This window comes from Heptranchias perlo, unplaced genomic scaffold (assembly GCF_035084215.1).
Source record: "Heptranchias perlo isolate sHepPer1 unplaced genomic scaffold, sHepPer1.hap1 HAP1_SCAFFOLD_63, whole genome shotgun sequence".
NCBI lineage: Eukaryota > Metazoa > Chordata > Chondrichthyes > Hexanchiformes > Hexanchidae > Heptranchias > Heptranchias perlo.
The window spans coordinates 1655827-1679765 of NW_027139655.1; the positions used below are offsets into that span (position 1 = coordinate 1655827).

The 23939-nt window shown below is 45.5% G+C and overlaps 1 protein-coding gene and 1 non-coding gene across 2 annotated transcripts; one reads left to right on the forward strand and one right to left on the reverse strand.

Annotated features, from left to right (window-relative positions):
* Window positions 1–5481: 5481 nt before the first annotated feature.
* Window positions 5482–5553, reverse strand: trnag-ucc (transfer RNA glycine (anticodon UCC)). The gene has a single exon. It is a non-coding gene; the product is annotated as a tRNA-Gly (tRNA).
* A 12443-nt stretch (window positions 5554–17996) lies between these two features.
* Window positions 17997–23894, forward strand: LOC137317676 (probable G-protein coupled receptor 139; the record flags this gene model as incomplete). The annotated part of the gene is made up of 3 exons (XM_067980845.1): window positions 17997–18045; window positions 20209–21092; window positions 23829–23894. Coding segments are annotated over 3 exons (999 nt in total), but the record flags the coding sequence as incomplete, so codon positions are not given.
* Between the last annotated feature and the right edge of the window lie 45 nt (window positions 23895–23939).

Consider the following 23939-nt stretch of genomic DNA (forward strand, 5'->3'; position numbering starts at 1 on the left):
AGATTGCTCTCTTTGGTCAATATTCACTGTGCGCCTTTTGACACTCCCGGACTCGTGGAGTCACGTGTGCATGACCGAGACTGACTCATTTCCTGCTCAGACCGCAGCGCTGTGGCAGTGCAAGCTGCTACTTTCTCTGCACACCCGAGACCAGTGGAGCAGTGGATATCGTGTCTAATGACAAATCAGAAGATTGTCTGGACAACTCCTACCTGACTGGATTGTTTTTGCCAACTGTCCATTGCTTTATGACAATAGATAGCTTGCAAACTTACCTTATTGATAATGCTGCCTGGCAGTCTCCACCGTTCATGCGCTTTTCATACAGCAGGGAGTGCATTAGTTTTATTATCTTTGTAAATCCTGAGTTCAATCCACAGAAAAGATACCAGGACCTGTGAAGCTTTTTTCCATGTCTCACTTCATCTTTCCATCTTTGCTAAACACCAAAATCAAAAACTTTTGCTCGCTGCAGCACACCAAAAGATTTGCTGCTCCTTGACCTCTCTTTATCGAAGCTGAGGATTGACGTGGCTTCTGGATTTGCTGAGAACTGACACCATTTTCGTTTCGGGACAATTCCCCAAGGTAAAAAAGTGAGTGGAGAATGCGGGCATCGATCCCGCTACTTCTCGCATGCTGAGCGAGCGCTCTACCATTTGAGCTAATTCCCCTGTTTGGCGGATCTATTTGCCCTTCACAATAGTCGCTTTACACTCGCCTCCAAGCAGCGCCACGAATTGCAACCTCCATGAATGTTTTCAATGCTTTGCTCCAATACGCGGTATCGAGTATTCGCAAGTGAGCAACAGCAGAACGGGAAGGCACAGTAACCGTGAATGATGCCGAGAAGAGCCCGAGCCTGCGGAAGGCATACGAGGTCATCGGAAAAGAACAGCCGCCCGAGTTTGAGGAAAATGTGAGAGCTCTGTCTGACTGAAGAATGGAAGGCTTATTTGCCTGAAAGTGAGCGCGGTTTGACGCGTTGTTACTCAAAGGTACGCCCTGCTGATCAGCAGAGGCAAGTGCTCGAGCAAAACAGCCGTTTTCGGGCAGACACAAAAAGCTTTTGGTTTCAGAAAGGAAAGGACGTCTCCTGTGCCTCAGCGCCAACATGTGAAGCTGTCGGCTGTCTGTAAAGCAAAGAAAACGGCATTGAGCTAATTTCTGCTTACTCCAAAAGCACGTTCGCTCGTTCCAACCAGAAAGCTAAGGATGACTTTTATCTGTTAATACTATTACAGTCCTCCGCTGTACCAGCTGAACGATCGAAGGGAAGCAGCAAAGATTGCTCTCTTTGGTAAATGTTCACTGTGCGCCTTTTGACACTCCAGGACTCGTGGAGTCACATGTGCATGACGGAGACTGACTCGGTTCCTGCTCATGGCGCATCGTTGTGGCAGTGTGAGCTGCTACTTTCTCTGCACACCCGAGGCGAATGCAGCAGTGGATACCGTGTCTAATGACAAATCAGAAGATTGTCTGGTCAACTCCAACCTGACTGCATTGTTTTTGCGAACTGTCCATTACCTTATGACTTTTGATAGCTTGCAAACTGATCTAATTGGAAGTGCTGCCTGGCAGTCTCCACCGTTCGTGCGCTTTTAACACAGCAGGAAATGCATTAGGTTTATTCACTTTGTAAATCCTGAGTTCAATCCGCAAGAAAGAGACCAGGACCCATGAAGCTTTTTTTATGTCTCACTTCATCTTTCCATCTTTGCGAAACACGAAAATCAAAAACTATTGCTTGCTGCAGCACACCAAAAGATTTATTACCCCTTGACCTCTCTTTATCGAAGATTAGGATTCACGTGGGTAATGGATTTGCTGAAAACTGACACCCTTTTTGTTTCGGGACAATTGCCCAAGGTAAAAAAGTGAGTGGAGAATGCGGGCATCGATCCCGCTACTTCTCGCATGCTAAGCGAGCACTCTACCATTTGAGCTAATTCCCCAGTTGAGGCAGTGAATTTGCCCTTCACAATAATCGCTTAACATTCGTCTCCAGGCAGCGCCGCGAAGTGCCAACTCCCTGAATGCATTCAATACTTTGCTCCAATCCGCGGTAACGAGTGTTCGCAATTGAGTAACAGCAGAACGGGAAGGCACAGTCATCGTGAATGATGCTGAGAAGAGCCCGAGCCTGCGGAAGGCAGACAAGGTCATCGGAAAAGAACAGCAGCCCGAGCTTGAGGAAACAGCGAGAGCTCTGTCTGTCTGTCTGTCTGTCTGACTGATGGAAGGCTTATTTGCCTGAAAGTGAGCGCGGTTTGACGCGTTGTTACTCAAAGGCACTCCCTGCTGGTGAGCAGAAGCAAGTGCTCGAGCAAAACAACCGTTTTCGGGGAGACACAAAAAGCTTTCAGGTTTCAGAAAGGAAAGGAGGTCTCCTGTGCCTCAGCGCCAACATGTTAAGCTTTTGGCTGTCTGTAAAGTAAAGAAAACGGCATTGAGCTAATTTCTGCTTACTCCAAAAGCACGTTCGCTAGTTCCAACCAGAAAGCTAAGGATGACTTTTATCTGTTAATTGTATTGCTGTCCTCCGCTGTACCAGCTGAACGATCGAAGGGAAGCAGCCAAGATTGCTCTCTTTGGTAAATGTTCACTGTGCGCCTTTTGACACTCCCGGACTCGTGGAGTCACGTGTGCATGACCGAGACTGACTCATTTCCTGCTCATGCCGCAGCGCTGTGGCAGTGTGAGCTGCTACTTTCTCTGCACACCCTCGGCCAGTGGAGCAGTGGATATCGTGTCTAATGACAAATCAGAAGATTGTCTGGACAACTCCGACCGGACTGGATTGTTTTTGCCAACTGCCCATTATTTATGACTTTAGATAGCTTGCAAACTAACCTAATTGGCAGTGCTGCCTGGCAGTCTCCACCGTTCGTGCGCTTTTCACACAGCAGGGAGTGCATTAGTTTTATTAACTTTGTAAATCCTGAGTTCAATCCACAGAAAAGATACCAGGACCTGTGAAGCTTTTTTCCATGTCTCACTTCATCTTTCCATCTTTGCTAAATACCAGAATCAAAAACTTTTGCTTACTGCAGCACACCAAAAGATTTGCTGCTCTTTGATCTCTATTTATCAAAGCTGAGGATTGACGTGGGTTCTGGATTTGCTGAAAACTGACACCATTTTTGTTTCGGGACAATTGCCCAAGGTAAAAAAGTGAGTGGAGAATGCGGGCATCGATCCCGCTACTTTTCACATGCTCAGCGAGCGCTCGAGCAAAACAGCCGTTTTCGGACAGACACAAAAAGCTTTTGGTTTCAGACAGGAAAGGAGGTCTCCTGTGCCTCAGCGCCAACATGTTAAGCTTTTGGCTGTCTGTAAAGTAAAGAAAACGGCATTGAGCTAATTTCTGCTTACTCCAAAAGCACGTTCGCTTGTTCCAACCAGAAACCTAAGGATGACTTTTATCTGTTAATTGTTTTGCAGTCCTCCGCTGTACCAGCTGAACGATCGAAGGCAAGCAACAAAGATTGCTCTCTTTGGTAAATGTTCACTGTGCGCCTTTTGACACTCCCGGACTCGTGGAGTCACGTGTGCATGACCGAGACTGACTCGGTTCCTGCACATGCCGCAGCGCTGTGGCAGTGTGAGCTGCTACTTTCTCTGCACAACCAAGGCCATTGGAGCAGCGGATATCGTGTCTGATGACAAATCAGAAGATTGTCTGGTCAACTCCAACCTGACTGGATTGTTTTTGCAAACTGTCCATGACTTTATGAATTTAGATAGCTTGTAAACTGACCAACTTGTCAGTGCTGCCTGGCAGTCTCCACCGTTCGTGCGCTCCTCACACAGCAGGGAATTTATCAGTTTTATTATCTTTGGAAATGCTGAGTTCAAACCACAGAAAAGATATCAGGACCTGTGAAGCTTTTTCCATGTCTCACTTCATCTTTCCATCTTTGCTTAACACAAAAATCAAAAACTTTTGCTGACTGCAGCACACCAAATGATTTATCGCCCCTTGAGTTCTCTTTATCGAAGCTTTGGCTTTCCGTGGGTCATGGATTTGCTGAAAACTGACACCATTTTTGTTTCGCTGCAAAACCCCAAGATAAAGAAGTGAGGGAAAATACAGGCATCGATCCCGCTATTTCTCGCATGTTAAGCAAGCGCTCTACTATTTGAGCTAATTCCCCAGTTATTAGCCCAACCTTGCCCTTCACAATGGTCGCTTTACACTCGCCTCCAAGCAGCCTTCGAGAAATGCAGCAACGCAAAATCGTCGAGCACAAATTGATAACCAAGTTCCGCACCCATGAGTATGGCCTCAACCGGGATCTTGGGTTCATGTCACGCTGCACGTAACCCCACCAGCGAAAATAAGTTCTCTGTTATTAATACAACGGGTCATTCTCTGTCTTTCTCTTCCTTTCGGAAGTTTCTCTCTCTCTCTCTCTCTCTGTCTTTTGTTCTGGCCGTTTGTATATTCGGTGGTCCTGTCGGTTACATCTATCTGTCCGAACACGTTGATTGCCTTGACAACGGGCAGTTGGAAAGATTATCTGTAATCACCAGGTTGTGTTCTCTGACGATAAATGCAGTCACCTTCCATGGAATCCCATACTCACCTGACGAAGGAGAAAGCCTCCGGAAGCTTGTGATTTTCAAATAAAACAGTTGGACTATAACCTGGTGTTGTAAGATTCCTTACATTTGTCAACCCCAGTCCATCACCGGCATCTCCACATCATAAATTATTGTCGTCAGCACACTTGGAAATAAACTCTCAACATAAGAACATAAGAAATAGCAGCAGAATAGGCCATATGGCCTATCGAGCCTGCTCCGCCATTCAATAAGATCATGGCTGATCTTCGATCTCATCTCCACTTTCCCGCCAGATCCACATATCCCTTGATTCCCCTCGAGTCCAAAAATCTATCGATCTCAGCTTTGAATATAACTCAACGACAGAGCATCCACAGCCCTCTGGGGTGTCGAGAATTCCAAAGATTCATAATCCTTTGAGTGAAGAAATGTTTCCTCATGTCGGTCCGAAATGGCCGACCCCTTATCTTGAGACCATGAGCTCGAGTTCTTGAATCTCCAGCCAGGGGAATCAGACTCTCAGCATCGACCCTGTCAAGCCGTCTAAGAATTTTATACATTTCAATGCGATCACCTCTCATTCTTCTAAACTCCACCGAAAATTGGCCAATTTTACACAATATTTCCTCATACTACAATTGCAGCAAGACCTTCTTACTCTCATATTCCAACACGCTTCCAATAAAGGCTAACATTTCATTTCCCTTCCTCACTCTCATTCGACCCTTGGTAAATCAGTATTTCCAGCATGTTATTCCTCTTTTGCTTCTTTCGGGAAAAGAAATGAAGGTTGAAAATATTTTACTATAATTGCACTATGTTTTGGAAACAATATCCAACTGAACTGCATCAAATTCGATTGTAAACTTAACAGTTTCTGATGGAAATAAACTAATAAAAACACTTAACTGCGATGGCCGGGAATCGAACCCGGGTCAACTCCTTGGAAGGCAGCTATGATCACCACTATACCGCCATCGCTAAAAATAATCAACAATAAAATAGTTGCCAAACATCAGATCCTGATCCGACACTGCAGGCTGTTGGATTTTGTTCTTCATTTGAACTGGTTTCTGACGGATCGTTTCTCGCTCTGTTGCAGTTCCTGTTTCCGCCCAGGAGATTGAGCCAACCCCCAATCAATGGAAATTCCACACCAGCCAGTAATTCTTCAACTGAAATCGGACTGAAGAGATTGTCGATACCGGCAATACTTGACCAGCTGGCAATACATTTTACCACAGCTCATATCAGCGATTGAGTAAAGTTAAATAATTCCATTAAATCATTACAGAGACCTGACGAACAATTGGGCAGGATTGGCAGCTTAATATTCAAGTCCATAAGATCTTTAAAAAGGACAGGGAAATAGGGAAAGGAGGAGGAGCAGCAATATTACTAATGGTCAATATTACAGCAGTTCAAAGATAGAATATCAGTGAGGGTGAGCGGGCAGTGTAAACACTCTGAGAGAGACTCATCACAAGTGCCCCCACTGTACTCCTCCAGAAGGTATAAGAAGGGCGAGTGCGGGAGGATTTCTTCATTCTTTGTGAAAGTGTTTGTGAGATTGTGTTAAATGTCTGGAAGAGGAAAAACCGGCGGTAAAGCTCGGGCCAAGGCCCAGTCTCGCTCATCCCGGGGCGGACTGCAGTTCCCTGTTACCCGTGTTCACAGGCTCCTGCGAAAGGGGAACTATGCTGAACGTGTGGGTGCCGGAGACCCGGTCTAACTGGCTGCTGTGCATCGAGTATCTGACGGCTGAAATCCTCGAGCTGCCCGGCAACGCGGCCCGGGACAAACAAGAAGACCCGCATCATCCCCAGACACCTGCAGCTGGCCATCCGTAACGACGAGGAGCTCAACAAGCTGCCGGGACGGGTGACCATCGCTCTGGGTGTTGTCTGATATCCAGGCCGTGATGCTGCCGAAGAAAACCAGCATTGTGAGCTCCAAGAGCAAGTAAACCGGCCAAGGCTTAATCTGATAACCCAAAGGACAGGACCAACCTTATTGAAATCTTTGAAGAAGGAACAGAAAATGTAGACAAGTTTAATGCAGTAGATGTGATATATTTGGATTTTCAGAAGGCCTTCTATAATGTACCACATTGCAGACTCATGGCTAAGTTCAGAGCAAGTGGAGTCAGGTCAGGTGGCAGAATGGATAGTAAGTTGGCTACAAAATTGACAGGCGAGAATAGAGTTTCAGGGTTGCGACTCAGACTGGCAAAAAGGTGGGAAGTGGAATTCCAGTTGCTGGGACAACTGTTCTTCACAATTTACATTAACGATTTGGATTCGGGAATCGGAAGTACAATTCCAAAATTTGTGGACGACACCCAATTGGGGGATTTAGTTAATACAAAGGAAGAATGCATCAAAACGCAAGAGGGCATAAATAAACTTGCAGAATGAAGAATCAGGAGGTCACACACTGCTTGGATAATAAGAGTCTAAACGGGATATAGCAGCAAAGGGATCTAGTGGTACAGATACACAAATTACTAAAAGTAGCGACCCAGGTTAATCAGGTCATAAAAAGACAAATCAAACACTAGGATTCATTTCTAGAGGGATAGAGATGAAAAGCAAAGAAGTTATGTTAAACTTGTATAGAACCTTGTTTAGACCATACTTGGAAGACTGCGAACAGGGCTCGTCTCCATATTATAGACATAGGGGCATTGGAGAAGGTGCAAACAGGATTCACAAGAATGATACCAGAAATGAGAGGATATTCTTATCAGGAAAGACTGAACAGACTGGGTCTCGTTTCTCTAGAAAAGAGAAGACTGAGGGTTGATCTGATCGAGGTTTTTAAGATAATGATAGGGTTTGTTAGGATAGATGTAGAGAAAATGTTTCCACTTGTGGGGAGTCCAAAACTTCAGGTAATAAACATAAAATTGTCGCTAATAAATTAAATAGGGAATTCAGGAGAAATTGCTTTACCCAGAGAGTGGTTAGAATGTGGAACTTGCAACTACGAGGAGTAGCTGAGCCAAATAACAGAGCGACATTTAAGGGGAAGATAGATCAGCACATGAGGGAGAAAGGAATAGAAGGATATGCCGATAGGGTTCGATGAAGTAAGGAAGGAGGAGGCTCATCAGCAGCATAAACGCCGGCATAGACTAGTTGGGCCGTATGGCCTGTTTCTGTGCTCCAGTTTCAATGTAACTGGATGTAAAGGCTCTTTTCAGAGCCACCCTCTGTATCTGTGAAAGGGCTGGTTACTGTCTGAAGGGAGACGCTGATATCAAGCTACCAGTGAGGCTTTGAGCTGCTTTTGTCTCGTTGTGGACGAGATGAGGAATTAATGGGACTGGAGTCGGGGCAGTGACCACAATCCGGTACATTAAACGGTGACTTATAGACCCCAGCCCACACATCACCAGGTTTCTTGTATTTATTTAAACTACTTGCCATGCTGGGCTCATAAAGAATCACCAGAACTGCTCGACTAACCTTTCTACATCTGTGGAATTCAGCGCTTCGCTCTGTTTCTGTTCTATTTTGTTGGATTATTTACATAACGCATCAAACTCACTGGGGAGTCTCTGAAATGTAACTCTGTACAGAAACAAATAACAGTGAATTGCCTGGTGCCCAGGAGATCAGGAACATTACTCGCCTTTCGTCCTGTTAACGAGTAAACCGTGTTTAGAGTCCACCGACCCGCTTTGGTTCCATATGGGGGATTAAACAGAGAAATCGGGAGGGGAGGAGACAGTCAGAGTGACAGAGCGGAGAGCGGCATCTGATCTTCCAACTCAACCTCCAGTTCTCTCCATCCGACAGTTTCAAACCGTTTATCGATAATAGAACCGAACCTCAGCGCTCCGCACAAACCCTGACAGACCCGGGCTTCATAGTCAAGGGTTCCCAAAACCCGAAGCTTTCAAATAAGCCCCGTTACAATGAGAAATCGTTAATATTCCTGTCTGAATACAGTCCATTCAATAACAAGTCAACTCGGCTCCTCCATTTCAGTCTGTTTCCCTGTTCTATCTCCCCACACATCCCCTCCCAGACGGGTTCAGCGTTTCACAAACACCTTATTCCAGCTTATTTGGAGAATCTCATGTGTTGGGGTTTGAGTTATGACGCGGAGTTTCTCCACCAGTGTTACCGTCTCACAGAGACACTCGCCCTGAATCTGTGAAAAGATTATGACCATGAACTGGGACTGGAGCCGAACACATCCCCAGTTACAGTGAGGCCCGGCCCGGACATCTCATTCTCTCTATTTTATATCAGACAGTATCCCACTTTCAGGTCCAGCAACAGAGGGAGAGAGAGAGAGAGAGACAGTATCAGTCTTACACTTCCGATCTGTGTCCAAATCACGCTCAATAGCAGTATCCACCTTCATATACAGCACCATAGAGAGAGAGGGAGGCAGACACGGTGAGAGAGACAGAGAGAGCGGTGAGACACAGTGACAGACAGACGTTAACAGTATTAGATCCAGACTGACCGGTAAAGTGCCGTTTTATCCAGAAAGATCGCGTTGGAGAGACAGAAGATGCAATCTCATCTCTCACTGATATTGTACAAGGGTCAGAAACACTATTAATCCCACACCCAGGGACAGTACAGAGAGGGACAGAAACAATGGGTCACATTTAACCCTCTAATGCCTGTTGTACTATCTGCAGTTTTACAGCTCAGGGCTGTTCGATATTACTCTCAGTGACCGACAGTTTCACTCCGGTTAAATTAATCTGCGACTGTTGCTGCCTGATATTAACCCTACACGGTCCCAGCAAATACACCGACTCCCACTTTCCTCCCATGTTTCTCCAGGATTGGTTTGAGAAATCCTCTCTCAGTCACACATTATAGGGGCCATTAATGAAGAGAATCCATTGGCTGATTTCACAGCCGCTCACTTTATCTCTGAAAGGCATTTCCCATCAAAAGACTCCGAGAGAAACAGCAGGGATGGAAACATCTAGTTTAATAGTTGGAGATTGTAAAGTCAGTCTGGATTCCAGCGTTAGGCACTGGTGGAATCCCATCTGTTTCCCATTCTGGTGCCTGTTCCTGCACTGCCTGTGGACCCCATTCCCTCTGACATTTCCCCCAGACCCAATTCCTTTGCTCAGACTCGGAAAAATTCCAATTGGGGAAAGTTTCCATCGATTTTTGGATTGGGAATTGTGGGCGCCATTCCCTCAGTGAGCGGAAGAAGATGGTTTAAAACAGTCGGGAATGGAGAGATCACGGCCCCCGGGGGAAGGGAGCAAAGAGCAGCCTCGTTACAGCAGATCATCGCTTCGGGACCGTGTCCGCAGATGGGCTCAGAGATCGGCATTGAGTCCGGGGGAAGTTCAGGGGCAGTCCGGGGGCTGTTTGTAAGAGGCGGAGTCGATCAGGAACTGGTCCCGGAACATGGAGTGAGAGGGGGGAAGGGAGAGGTCATTCTCGGGCTGTGTGTGTACAGGGTGTGTCCAGGGGAAGGGAGAGAGAATGGGCAGAACCTGCTATTAAAATCATTGCTGCTTTCTCTCCCCAAACCAGGAGTGAATGGTCCTGGTTTAGTTCCAGCCTCACCCTGTTTATTGTTATTGGACAGTGAAGAGTGGAAACAGAGCCGGACAGTAAGGATGTGGGGAGTTATACAAAGAGCATCTATTGCAGGCATCAGGTGAGAAGTGTGAAGGACACATTTTAAACAGCGGCTGTTTGGTTTCGATTGAACGGTTAGTCCCATGGGAGAGGGGATTAGAAACCTGACCTGTGCAAAGGTCCCTGCCCCATCGGGTCGTCCCATTCATGGATCAGTGCAGGGGTTGGGCCGTGTCTGGATGTCATTAAATTGTTATAAAACAGCCCAACACACCTGGTATGCAGAAGCTGATTGCTGCAGTACTGCAGTGGAGTCAGACACTGACACTGTTTGTATCACTGGATTTCATTTGTGGATATTCAAAATGATCATTAAGAGAGATATTAAACTGATCACTTCTGTATTTTCTACCTCACATGTTCCTGAGTAACAAGAGATAATTTTCTTTCCACAGGCAAACCCTTGAACGATCCAGAATAAATGTGATGCTTCCTCCACCCGAGGCAGAAGGAACAGTGCAGCCAGCTCCTTCTCACACACAGTAAGTATATTATCACTCACAGAGCACAGAGACACAGACAGGTCATCAGTTCCACAGTCTCAGACAGCAGGAGTAGTCAGTCCCACACTGATCACAATTTCCAGAGACACATTTTCAATCCAACAGTCAAGCAGAGTAGGTGAGGCAGACACTGTTCCATTTCCCCCGAACTCAGTCCCGCTGACAGGTAGATACAAAAATCCCAGTCCAAAATCACACACTCAGAGTGAAAGGCACTGTGTCAATCTCACAATAGGGCAACATTCGCTTCGAATTAAATACCAGATAGAAATCACACATGGTACCCGATTCAAAGGTACTGAATGAATCCCAATAATGTACCCCGAGATTCAAATTGAATACTGGCCGAGAACTCTCACACACATGACTTTAATACATGCAATATCCATTCGAAAAGTGTATCATATGATACAAATTGCATACAAGTCCAAAACTCAGGTAGAGTATCAGATTGAGAAATATTGAAAGATAGTAAACCTGAGAAACAAATTAGATACTTGTTCAGAATGTCCTCGTAGAATGAGATTTAAAGATAGAGTATCAATTCTATTAGTGCAGCCTGAGATACACATTGCATACCAGTCCAAAAATCTCATACACAAAAAGCAGGACAAATCCAATCCGGCCAATTACCGCCCTATCAGTCCACTCTCAATCATCAGCAAATTGACGTAAGGTGTCGTCGACAGTGCTATCAAGTGGCACTTACTCACCAATAACCTGCTCACCGATGCTCAGTTTGGGTTCCGTCAGGACCACTCGGCTGCAGACCTCATTACAGCCTTGGTCCGAACATGGACAAAAGAGCTGAATTCCAGAGGTGAGGTGAGAGTAACTGCTCTTGACGTCAAGCCAGCATTTGACCGAGTGTGGCACCAAGGAGCCCAAGTAAAATTGAAGTCAATGGGAGTCAGGGGGAAAACTCTCCAGTGGCTGGAGTCATACCTAGCACAAAGGAAGATGGTAGTGGTTGTTGGAGGCCAATCATCTCAGCCCCAGGGCATTGCTGCAGGAGTTCCTCAGGGCAGTGTCCTAGGCCCAACCATCTTCAGCTGCTTCATCAATGACCTTCCCTCCATCATAAGGTCAGAAATGGGGATGTTCGCTGATGATTGCACAGTGTTCAGTTCCATTCGCAACCCCTCAAATAATGAAGCAGTCCGAGCCCGCATGCAGCAAGACCTGGACAACATCCAGGCTTGGGCTCATAAGTGGCAAGTAACATTCGCGCCAGATAAGTGCCAGGCAATGACCATCTCCAACAAGAGAGAGTCGAACCACCTCCCCTTGACATTCAACGGCATTTCCATCACCGAATCCCCCACCATCAACATCCTGGGGGTCACCATTGACCAGAAACTTAACTGGACCAGCCATATAAATACTGTGGCTACGAGAGCAGGTCAGAGGCTGGGTATTCTGCGGCGATTGACTCACCTCCTGACTCCCCTAAGCATTTCCCCCATCTGGAAGGCACAAGTCAGGAGTGTGATGGAATACTCTCCACTTGCTTGGATGAGTGCAGCTCCAAAACACTCAAGAAGCTCGACACCATCCAAGATAAAGCAGCCCGCTTGATTGGCACCCCATCCACCACCCTAAACATTCACTCCCTTCACCACTGGCGCACAGTGGCTGCAGTGTGTACCATCCACAGGATGCACTGCAGCAACTCGCCAAGGCTTCTTCGACAGCATCTCCCAAACCCGCGACCTCTACCACCTAGAAGGACAAGAGCAGCAGGCACATGGGAACAACACCACCTGCACGTTCCCCTCCAAGTCACACACCATCCCGACTTGGAAATATATCGCCGTTACTTCATCGTCGCTGGGTCAAAATCTTGGAACTCCCTTCCTAACAGCACTGTGGGAGAACCTTCACCACACGGACTGCAGCGGTTCAAGAAGGCGGCTCACCACCACCTTCTCGAGGGCAATTAGGGATGGGCAATAAATGCTGGCCTCGCCAGCGACGCCCACATCCTATGAACGAATAAAAAAAACAGTTATTAAACATAACAACGAGATCTGCACCTGTGTTTTATCTGTTCAATTTCTGATCTCCATTCAGACCTGTATCAGTGTTTCACTTTATATTTCCTGTCCTCTGTACAGTGCGTTTATTTCCCAGTGAGGAGAGCTGCTCTGTAATAAATGTCCCAGTGCTGTGTTGACACAAAATGGTGGCCCTGAATAAACACAAAATTGAGACAGACACCTGTAAAAAAATCAGTGCCTTTACATTTAAACAAAATGCCTCTCTCAGTGTGTCTCTCCTTCTCGGTACTTTACGGCCCATGTATGGAACAGTGTCAGCTCCTGGACATGAACAGTACACAGTGGGTAACAGGGAACCATTCACTCCCGCCCTGAACTGAAAACAAAATGGAGCCAGCAATGCTTACTGAGGGGCAAGCCGGCCATCATACTGATGGTCAAGGCGGCCATCTTACTGAGGATTGTAAACAATTTTACAACACCAAGTTATAGTCCAGCAATTTTATTTTAAATTCACAAGCTTTCGGAGATTTTCTCCTTCCTCAGGCAAATGTTTCATGACTATCATCTTACTGAGGGGCAAGGTGGCCATCATACTTTGAGGCAAGGCGGCCATCTTACTGAGGGGCAAGGCGGCCATCATACTTTGGGGCAAGGTGGCCATCATACTTTGGGGCAAGGCGGCCATCATACTGAGGGTCAAGGCGGCCATCTTACTGAGGGGCAAGGTGGCCATCATACTTTGGGGCAAGGTGGCCATCATACTTTGGGGCAAGGCGGCCATCATACTGAGGGTCAAGGCGGCCATCTTACTGAGGGGCAAGGTGGCCATCATACTTTGGGGCAAGGCGGCCATCTTACTGAGGGGCAAGGCGGCCATCCTACTGAGGGGCAAGGCGGCCATCATACTGAGGGGCAAGCCGGCCATCATACTTTGGGGCAAGGTGGTTCTCTTCCTGAGGGGCAAGGCGGCCATCTTACTGAGGGGCAAGGCGGCCATCTTACTGAGGGGCACGGCGGCCATCATACTGAAGGGCAAGCCTGCCATCATACTTTGGGGCAAGGTGGCTATCTTACTGAGGGGCAAGGCGGCCATCTTACTGAGGGGCAAGGTGGCCATCTTACTGAGGGGCAAGGCGGCCATGTTACTGAGGGGCAAGGCGGCCATCTTACTGAGGGGCAAGGCGGCCATCATACTGAGGGGCAAGCCGGCCATCATACTTTGGGGCAAGGTGGCTATCTCACTGAGGGGCAAGGCGGCCATCTTACTGAGGGGCAAGGCGGCCATCATACTGAGGGGCAAGGCGGCCATCATACTGTGGGGCAAGCTGGCGATCTTGCTGAGGGGCGAAGGCCATAAAAATGCAAACATTTCTAGAGGAATAGAATTGAAAAGCAGAGATATTATGTTGAACTTGTACAGGAGCTTGTTTAGACCAGTCTATGTAAACTGTAATTAAATCAGATAATGCTGGACACACACAACAGGTCAGGCAGCATCTGTGGAGAGAGAAACAGTCTTCACATTTCAGGTCTGTGAACAGTTCTGGTCTCCATATTATAAAAACGATACATGGTCACTGGAAAAGGTGCAAAAAATGATTCACTAGAATGATACCAGAACTGAGAGGTTATAAATATCAGGAAAGACTGAACAGGCTGGGTATTTTTATTCTAGAGAAGAGAAGGCTGACGAGTGCCCTAATAGAGGTTTTTACAATTAGGAAGGGGTTTGATATGTTAGAGGGAGGGAAGATTTTTCCACTTGTGGGGCGCCCAAAACTTGGGCTCAGCAATATAAAATAGTCACTATTAAACCCAATAAGGAATTCAGGAGAAACTTTTTAACCATGAGAGTGGATGGAATTTTGGAACTTGCTCCTACCTGGAGTAGTTGAGGCGAATAGTGGAGATGTATTTAAGGGGAAGCTGGATAAGTACACGAGGGAGAGAGGAACAGAAGGATATTCTGAAAGAGTTAGATGAAGTCAGGAGGAGGCTCGTGTGGAGCATATACACCGGAATGGAACAGTTGGGCCGAATGGACTGTTTTTTTAAGATTTAAGCCTCGTCCTTTCTATTCCCATGGAAATAATCCTGTTTTTTCAAGTCTTTCCAAATAAGTTTCCCTTCCCTGGCCTCATTCGAATGAATCTACACTGTGCTCTCCCTATGGCTTTAATGTTGTTTCTATAATGGGACACCGAAACTGCTCTGGAACTATGTGGTTTAACCGAATAGAGTAACTAATAAATCTTCATCATAGTCATCAGTCCCAGGGAGCAGTAAAACGGGTTATAATCATGGAGTAAAAAGGCAAATAACTAATAAACCTTCATCCTAGTCAGTGTTGCTTGTCTCCTATTAGATCAAGGTTCCCCTAAAGGTTCCCTCACGATTGTACAAACCGATTTCAATGCGATGCCTGAACATAAACCAAGTTATGTTGTTCGAATAAAACGGTGTCCACGAGCAGTTTCCAATGTTTATTTATGTGAGCAAGTCTGTCTCTGATATAAATTTCTTTCTGGTACAAGAATATGATCCCAGAAACTACTTTTGCTCATACAGTGGACAACTAATGAACACATTCCAATGAAAGTTAACAACAACTTGCATTCCCAGACCGCCTTTAATGGAATAAACATTCCCAAGCGGATTCACGGAGAAGTAAAAGGAATAACAAGATATCAGGAGGACTGGCGAAAACCTTGGTCAAGAGTGGGTTTCGGGAGGATGTAAAAGGAGGAGAAGTAAATGGAGAATCGGAGGGGATATGATTGGTTTTCAAGAGTAGAATTTCGACGACCCCTGACCAAGTAAGGAAATAGTAGGAAGGACGGCAAAAACTTGAGCAAGAGACGGGTTTCTTGGAAGGTCTGAAAGAAGGAAAGAACTTGCTTTTATCAAGCGCCGTTCTTGACCTCTGGACGTCCCTAAATAGTCAATGAAGTACATTGTTAAGAGTAGTCGCTGTGTTAATGTAGGAAACGTGGCAGCCAATTTGCGCACATGAAGCTCCCACACACTGCAATGAGATAAATGGCCAGAAAGTCGGTTTTATAAACATTGGTTGAGGGGTAAATATTGGCCAGGACACTGGAAGGAACTCCCCTGCTCTTTTTCGAATATTGCTGTAGGATCATTTACATCTGCCTGAGAGGGCAGATGGGCCCTCGGCTTAAAATATCGTACCGTCGGCACCTTCGACAGTATAGCGCTCCCAGGGTACTGCCCGTCCGACAGTACTGCGCTCTTTTAGCACTGACCATCCGGCAGTGCGCCAGTCCCTCAGTACCGACCCTCCGACAGTGCAGCACTCCCTCACTGCTGACCCTCAGACAGTACTGTGCTGCCTCAATATTGACCCTCCGACCATACAGCACTCCCTCAGTACTGACCCTCCGAGAGTACTGTGCTCCCTCAGTACTGACCCTCCGAGAGTAATGTGCTCCCTCAGTAGTGACCCTCCGATAGTCGAGTGCTCCCTCAGGACTGCACTGCAGTGTCAGCCGGGATTATATGTTCAAGTATCTGGAATTAGACTTCAATGCACAGACTTCTATCTCACAGGTGAGACTGCTCCCACTGAGCCACGTCTGACACGTGAAAGGAGGAATGGAGATGGAGCGGCTTAGGGAGGGCATTCAGGAGCGTGGATATGGCTGAAGGCACCGCTGTCAGAAGTAGGACAAATGGACTGCAGATGCACAAGCGGCCAGAGGTGGAGGAGCGGAATGTTTGGGAGGGGCTTCCGGAACTGGTAGTTTATAGAGATAGGGAGGGGTGAGGCCCTGATGGATTCAAGTGTGAGAAAGAATAAAAATAAACTAAAGGCTGAGGAGATTGGAATCCAAAGTGACTCACCAATCAAAAAACTAGGGGTGAGGATGGAATCCCTGGCAAGTATGTGGAGATTGTGGGGCCAAAGATCATGACTTCCCAATTTTTAACTGGAGGAACTGGAGGCTCATCTAAAACAGAATGTGGGTCTGGCAACACAAATATATTGGAAGGGTCAAGAGAGGCGGTGGTTTTGTCAGCGTCCATCTGAAAGCTGGTCCATGTCTGCGGACTGTGTCACCAAAGGGCAGCATGGAGATGAGGAAGAGGAGGGAGCCAAGGATTGAACCGTTAGAAACATCAGAGATAACGGTGATAGGGTGGGAAGAGAAGCTTCTTCTGGCTCTGATCAGATAGGTGAGTGGAACCAAGTGAGGTGAGTCCCAGCAAAAGAGGCCAGTTTCCGATGAATGAGATGCTGACGGGTGGGTTGTCTGTCGGTATGGAAATGGGGAGGGATTTAAACCCAAGGATGAGAATTTTAAATTTAATGAATATGCAACTGGGAGCCAGTGAGGGTCAGTGAGGCCGAGCAGGACCTGGTGCTGGTTGGACACGGACAAGAGTTTTGGACGAGCTCACGTTTAAAGAAGGTGGAGGTTGAATGGCCGGTCAGGAGTGCATTGGAGGAATTGAGTCTGGAGGGGACAGAGGCATTGATGAGGGTTTCAATGGCAAAGGGCTGAGGAAGGAATGGAGGCGGGTGAGGGAATTACGGGGCCTTTGTGATGGAGGTCAAAAAGGGTCATGGGCTCAGCTCGGTGTTACACGGGACCAATTTTACTGGAACCGTTAACCAATGTAGAATAAACGGGTAAACATCTGCAGTAAAATAGCGGAGAGAGGAATGTCAATATGACATGTTCAGTGTCCGTCCCCTAATATCACCCAGTCATTTCTAGGCTGCAATCCTCAACCTGCCCTTTAACTGTCCTCGTGTCAGAGACTCGCAATTCATATTTTAACTGGGAAACTGCAGGAACAGAGTGAAACGGGTCTGCTTGTGTCCCTGGATTCAGTGCACACTGCGGAGACATCTGTCTAAATTATAAATGAATCACCAGGAGTGAACATGGTCAATATAGTTATATAAAAGCTGTAAATGAAGCCGTTTATTATTGTTGGATCAGTCCTGTATGAGATCAGATTTAAACTTTATTCCTGAGAGAGATCTGACTAAGTAATATCGTGGACTTTGAGATGTTTGTGTTTTATTCACCACATTATTTACAGCGGAGTCAAAGCTGCTAATGTAATGTGTTTGTTAAACTGACTGTAACTAACAGCAATGATCAGGAGTATAACCGTGTCAGTGGAGACTTATCCCCTGTATAAATCAGGGCTTGTTGGAATGGATCAGCTCAGAGTGCCTGCTGGAGCTGTGGTTTCCAGGGTAACAGAAGTCAGTGCTTCTCACAGAAATGGGATATCCAGTAATCTATCAGATACAACGTATTTATTATCCTGTTCTTGCAGCCATTGGAGTTCCAGGTAAGCCGTTATCTCATCTGTTAATGGTGTAAATCGGTGTTAAATCTGCTGCTGTACTTGGAAAATTGTTTTTTGTCCCTACATATTTTACACAGTCACTTGTTCTGTTCTATTGGTTGAATGATGGAATGTGTTAAGTCTCTGCTCTTTCGGTATTGAGGCGCTGCATTATATCTGTCATGAATTTGTCTATCCAACCCTGGCATTGTTACTGGATTATTCTCTGTACTGAATGTACTGGGCTAAGAGTTGGTATCAGACCATCAGGAGCTGATAACAGTTTCTTGTTGTGGAACTAACCTGTCCTGGAATATGTTTTCATCAATGTGTTTTCAGTGATTGATAATGAGACAGCTCACGGTCTCAGTGTTACAAGGAGGCAGCGGAATGTCCTCCCTCCCAAATAACATGCTTCAGTTTAACTGGGATTTCAATGTATTTATTGGTTATCACTGTTATGAAATATTATTTCATTATGTGTGTATCTGACGCCGCTTCAGATGTCTGGTTACTGAACTGAGTTTTCTGCTGACTCTTTCACATCTCCTTCTCTGCTTCACTGTGGATGAATTCACTGACTGTCACTGGACTTCACTGTAAAATGAAATGTTTTAATGTTTTGTGGTCTCAATTTGCACTGTCCCTGTTGGAATCAGCAGCCCTTCTATGTACCTGTAGGTGATAAGTATGATGTTGGAGTTTTGTAAATTGAACAATCCCGCCATCCATCCCCATACCCTATAATTACTGGAGAAGGAATCTCAATTATTGTGAGTTCTGCCTGGGAGAGGGATTCGATTCTGTTTATTCCATGATTTGTGGATGAAGAGAACAGTGCAGGTGAACAGGTGGAGAATTGGATGATCTGTAGAAACATTAAACTATCCCACAGAGGCTTCACTATTTAACAAACTAACACTGAGAATAGGATCGGTGGAACACGGGGCTGGTGAACAGAATGCAGGCACAGGATGATAGGATTTAATCGGATATGAAAATGGACTTGAGAAAGAGAGTGAAGTGAGTGATAGAGAGGGAGACTGAGAGCGAAAGCGAGAGGCTGTGGTGTGAATAATTCATCAGAATGAACTGCTGAAACTTCCAGTACAATTACACAGAGAAAAAATGACTTGAATATGTTATTATGATGTGGTCAGTTTGGGTGAGTTTTTATTGTGGGACTCGCTCCTCATGTTTATATCCCTGTCAGGTCCTCAGTCTGTTTTTGTGAATGTTCTTTGTTTTCCAACTTAACACTGAACATAATTAAAATTTGCTGAAAAAAATATAATCAGAAATGTCTTGATCGTAATGAATTGTTCGGATACAGTACGTTAAAGTTAGGTGAATTCAATAAACAACGAGGTTGATTTAATTAATACTTTTAAATTTAATTTCAAGTGAATTACAAAGTAAATTTATTGTACACATTTTATAACGACACAGGTTCCCTGATATCAATAACCACAGAAATGAACTATTGAATGTTATAGTTGGATTGTGTTAGTGGGACCTATAGATTCGATTTCGTCTGACATTCTGCTGCAGTCTCTCCCCATGAATCCCAGCCTCTCCTCTCACTGCATTGAATCCTCTGTCTCCTCATCCGTTGCTTCAATTTGTTCGCTTTCCCAAACCATCTGCTCCTGACTCCCGTTCAGCTCCGACATGTCCTTTTCCTTGTCTCCCTCCCAATCTCACTCACTGGCTCGGGCTCCAGCTGCCTTTCCCATTTAGTGCCAGCCGCTGTCGGCTCACTTAACCCAGAGCAAGAAACCAGATGTACCTACCCCTGTCCCCTCACATTCCCCACCCTTCCCCCTTTTTCACATCAGTCTGGAACCCAAATCCGGCTTTAATCAGCTGGATTCCCGGTGTGCAAAACCCCTTCTCCATTCCCCACCGGCACTGTGCCCTCACCCAGCCCTTCCAGTGGATCCGGTGCTCACTTTATTCACTTTCTGCATCCATCTCTTAATTCATTACTGAACATTGTGTTTAAAAACATCCCTTTGACCGAAATCGCTGCCCAGGTCAATCAATCACTTTCCACCGTTTGATGCAGCAACAAAGCTGGAAATTTCACCTCAGATCCTCTCAAACTGCTGCTTTCACTCCAGGTCAGATCAATAATTTCTCTGCTTCCTTTTCACTCTCTTACAGTTAACTTGGTGGCGATTGTGATCCTGTCCCGAGGAAAGTGCGGTCTCTCCAAATGTATCAGTCACTACCTGGTGGGAATGGCAGTGGCCGATCTCCTGGTCGTTATCACTGATCCGATATTGAGTCAGATTACTTCGATTTATTTCACAATGTCATTCCTGGACATCACTCCCGTGTGTAGTTTTATTATAGTCTTGAGTTTTGTAACCACGAATGTTTCTGTCTGGTTCACGGTCGCTTTCACCTTTGATCGATTTGTGGCCATTTGTTGTGAGAAGCTGAAAACTAAATATTGCACCGAGAGAACGGCGGCTGTGGTTCTGGGAACAGTGAGTGTGCTGGGCTGTTTGGTGAATGTCCCCTGGTACTTTACCAATGAACCTTTATATATAATTGATAATGCTCCCTGGTTTTGTGTGAGTAAACTGAGCTTCCGTACTTCCCCCGCATGGGCCGCATTTGACATGTTTCACCTCATTTTAACCCCTTGTGTCCCGTTCTGTCTGATTTTGCTGTTCAATGTTCTGACAGTCAGGTGTATTTTAGTGTCCAGTCGAGTCCGCAGGGGACTCCGGGGCCGCAGCAATGTAGAGAATCGGAGTGATCCAGAGATGGAGAACCGAAAGAAATCCATCATTTTACTCTTCAGTATCTCGGGTAGTTTTATACTGTTGTGGCTGACATATGTTGTATTTTTCATTTATGTGCGAATTGCAGACATTCGGTCTTATTACTCCTTCACTGACCCTGGTTATATCTCAGAACAGATATCAAAGATGCTGCGGCTTCTCAGTTCCTGCACAAACACGTGTATTTATGTCCTGACCCAGACTAAATTCAGAGAGGAGCTGAAGAACGCGGTGAAATACCCACTCAATCTAATTGTTAAATTAGTGAAATCATAGAAAGAACAGAAGGGTTTCAAGCACTAGAACTAAATCCCATTTCATACTCCATCCCCTACACTTCCCGGGGGATGGAAAGTACATTTTATATTAGCAGCACAGAGCCCTGAAATGATCTTAAATCTGATTCTGAGATTATATTTTATTGATAATCTCACCTATTGAGGCAGGGTTTGCTTTGCAGACAACACGTGAATTGTTGTTCAAAACGACGGCACCAAAGAGCTCAGCTGGACTTTAATTAACTGACCGCAAGACAAAATGGGCAAAGCTGGAAATCAATGTCACTTCTGTGGACCTGATCAGGATGTGTGTCCTTCACATAAATGGTGAGAGAGATGGAGAGGGGAAGGGACAGAGGGAGAGAGAGAGGGGAGACAGAGAGAGGGACAGAGAGAGAGAGGGGAGGGGGAGAACGGGAGACAGAGAGAGAGTGAGAAAGAAGGAGTGAGGGAGCGAGAAAGAGGGAGAGAAAGGGAGCGGCAATTAGGGAGAGACAGAGACAGAGAGAGGGAGACAGAGAGAATGAGAGAGGGAGAGTCAGAGACAAAGAGAGATTTGGAGAGAGACAGAGAAAGAGAGACAGAGAAAGAGAGACAAAGGGGAAGAGAGAGGGAAAGGGCGAGAGAGGGTGGGAGAGAGAGAGGGAGAGAAAGAAGGAGAGGCAGAGAGACAGAGAGGGAGATATAGAGAGAGGGAAGCCAGGGAAAGAGAATGACAGAGAGAGAAAGTGACAGAGAGAGTGGCACATAGATTGACCGAGAGAGAGACAGAGAGAGAGACCAGGAGAAAGACAAAGAGAGAGGCAGGGAGAGAGAGACACAGAGAGAATGAGAGACAGAGAGGGCAGAGAAAGGGAAATAAACAGATAGATAGAGAGGCAGAGGGAGAGAGACGAGAGACAGAGAGAAGGACAGACAGAGAGAGAACACAAGGACAACATAAATGTACCAATTAGAAAAGTGCAGAAATAAAGAGAGGCAGAGACAGAGTTATTCAGAGACGGAGAGAAATAAAGAGTAAGTTATTAAGACAAGAGAGAAAAATAAAGAGAGAAAGAAAGTATATCTATATATATATATATATATATACATATATATATATATATATTTATACTTTCTTTCTCTATATATAATGAGAGAGAGACACTGCCAAATAATTACAAAGGAGAGGAGAGGTTAATAGACAGAAGAAATCAATTCAAAATAACGAGAGACTGAGGAAGATTCAGAGCAAGAGAGTGTCAGACATAAAACGACAAAGAGAAAGAGAAAAAGAGGAACAGAAAGCAGGGAGAAAATGGAAAACAGGATAGAGGGGGAGAAATACAAATATTAAAACAGCGACTGAGAGAGATGGAATGAAATACAGAAACAGATGCAAAGAAGAGTTCGAGAATTCAAATAGAAACAGAGAGAAAGAAGGAGACAGAAGCAGTGCTGGAGAGAGTGAGAAGCAAACAGAATGATGTAAAGACAGATGGAAAGGGAAGGAGGAAGAGACAGATAGAAAGAAGGAAAGGGGAAAAGTAGATCCACAGAGAGAAACAAAGAGAGAGTTGATGCCGGGAGGCTGCACAACAAAGTCACTCAGTCTTGTGTACCTGACCCTGACCATTACTTACTGCAGGGGTTTCCCAGCTGTCCTGTGTCGTAAAAAAAATCATCTGATAAACGAAAGCCTGAGACTAAATCCGCTTCAGCATGTCTGAAGGAAAAGGACGATTAAAAGGAGGAAGGGCTGTTAGAAGGATTGTTAATGACACGTTGTGAAAGACCACACAGCAGAGGATCGATCACCATAGCAATAATAACGATTCCAGGAGGGCTGGAGATGGTTTGAACTCCTGCCGGCTTGACTTGGTTACGTTGTGGACACTGAGAGAAAACAAGTGAAGTGTCAATCAATCATGGGTTGTATTTGTAGGAACCTATTTTTGATCAGCTAACGCCCCAGAGGGGTGGTTCTATGTTATAAAGAAGCTGGGCAGAAGTTGAGTGGGGAGAGACGCAGATCCACCACTGCTGCTCCAAACTCACCTTTCACTTCCTGGCAGCACCACCTCACCTGGAATCTTCATGACTGCTCGCAACCTTCCAGCTTGATGCCTCGATGCTGGTTTACAGATTGCCTGTGAAGCAGATGACCTGGATGCCAGAGTAAGACAGGCTACCCTACAACGGTATCCATCAAAATACCTGGAATCCTCCAGACAAGCTTGAGTCAACCACAAGGATATAACTTTCGTTATCAGCTTATTCGAAGATAGACATTGGATTTCCAAACGGTTATTCATTTTGGGAATTCAGAATGTGTTGTTTTATTGGTGTTAAAGCAATTCTAAATCGGGTATAATCCCCAGATGTTGATTACATTCTAATGTAATTTTTTCTAGTGTATTAAGAATAATAAATGATTGTTTTGTTCATAAAGCCATGGCTTGTGCCTAAAGTTTCTTTCGGAGAAAGAGCCCATTATTTAAACATAAATTTTAACCTTTTGGAGATAAAAAGTCATTGCCCCAAATTAAAGTATAAAATCACTTTGCACCTTTTTATTCCTCCATCTGTACCATGTGTAACTTTCCCAGTGAGCTGCTGGATTCTGTAATAAATCACAATGTTCTCTTACCCCTTCTGCTGTCTCACTAAACCGGGCAGAGACCCGCAGCACTCTCCTGTTCTGTTACTGTTACAAATACTGTTATTGTTTCAGATTAAAGAAAAATATGAAAAATGTAGAATTAAACCAAATCCCAGATCAGAACTACATTCAGATTGAATCCAATTTTACTCTGATTTATTTAATAGAAGCTAGAATTACATT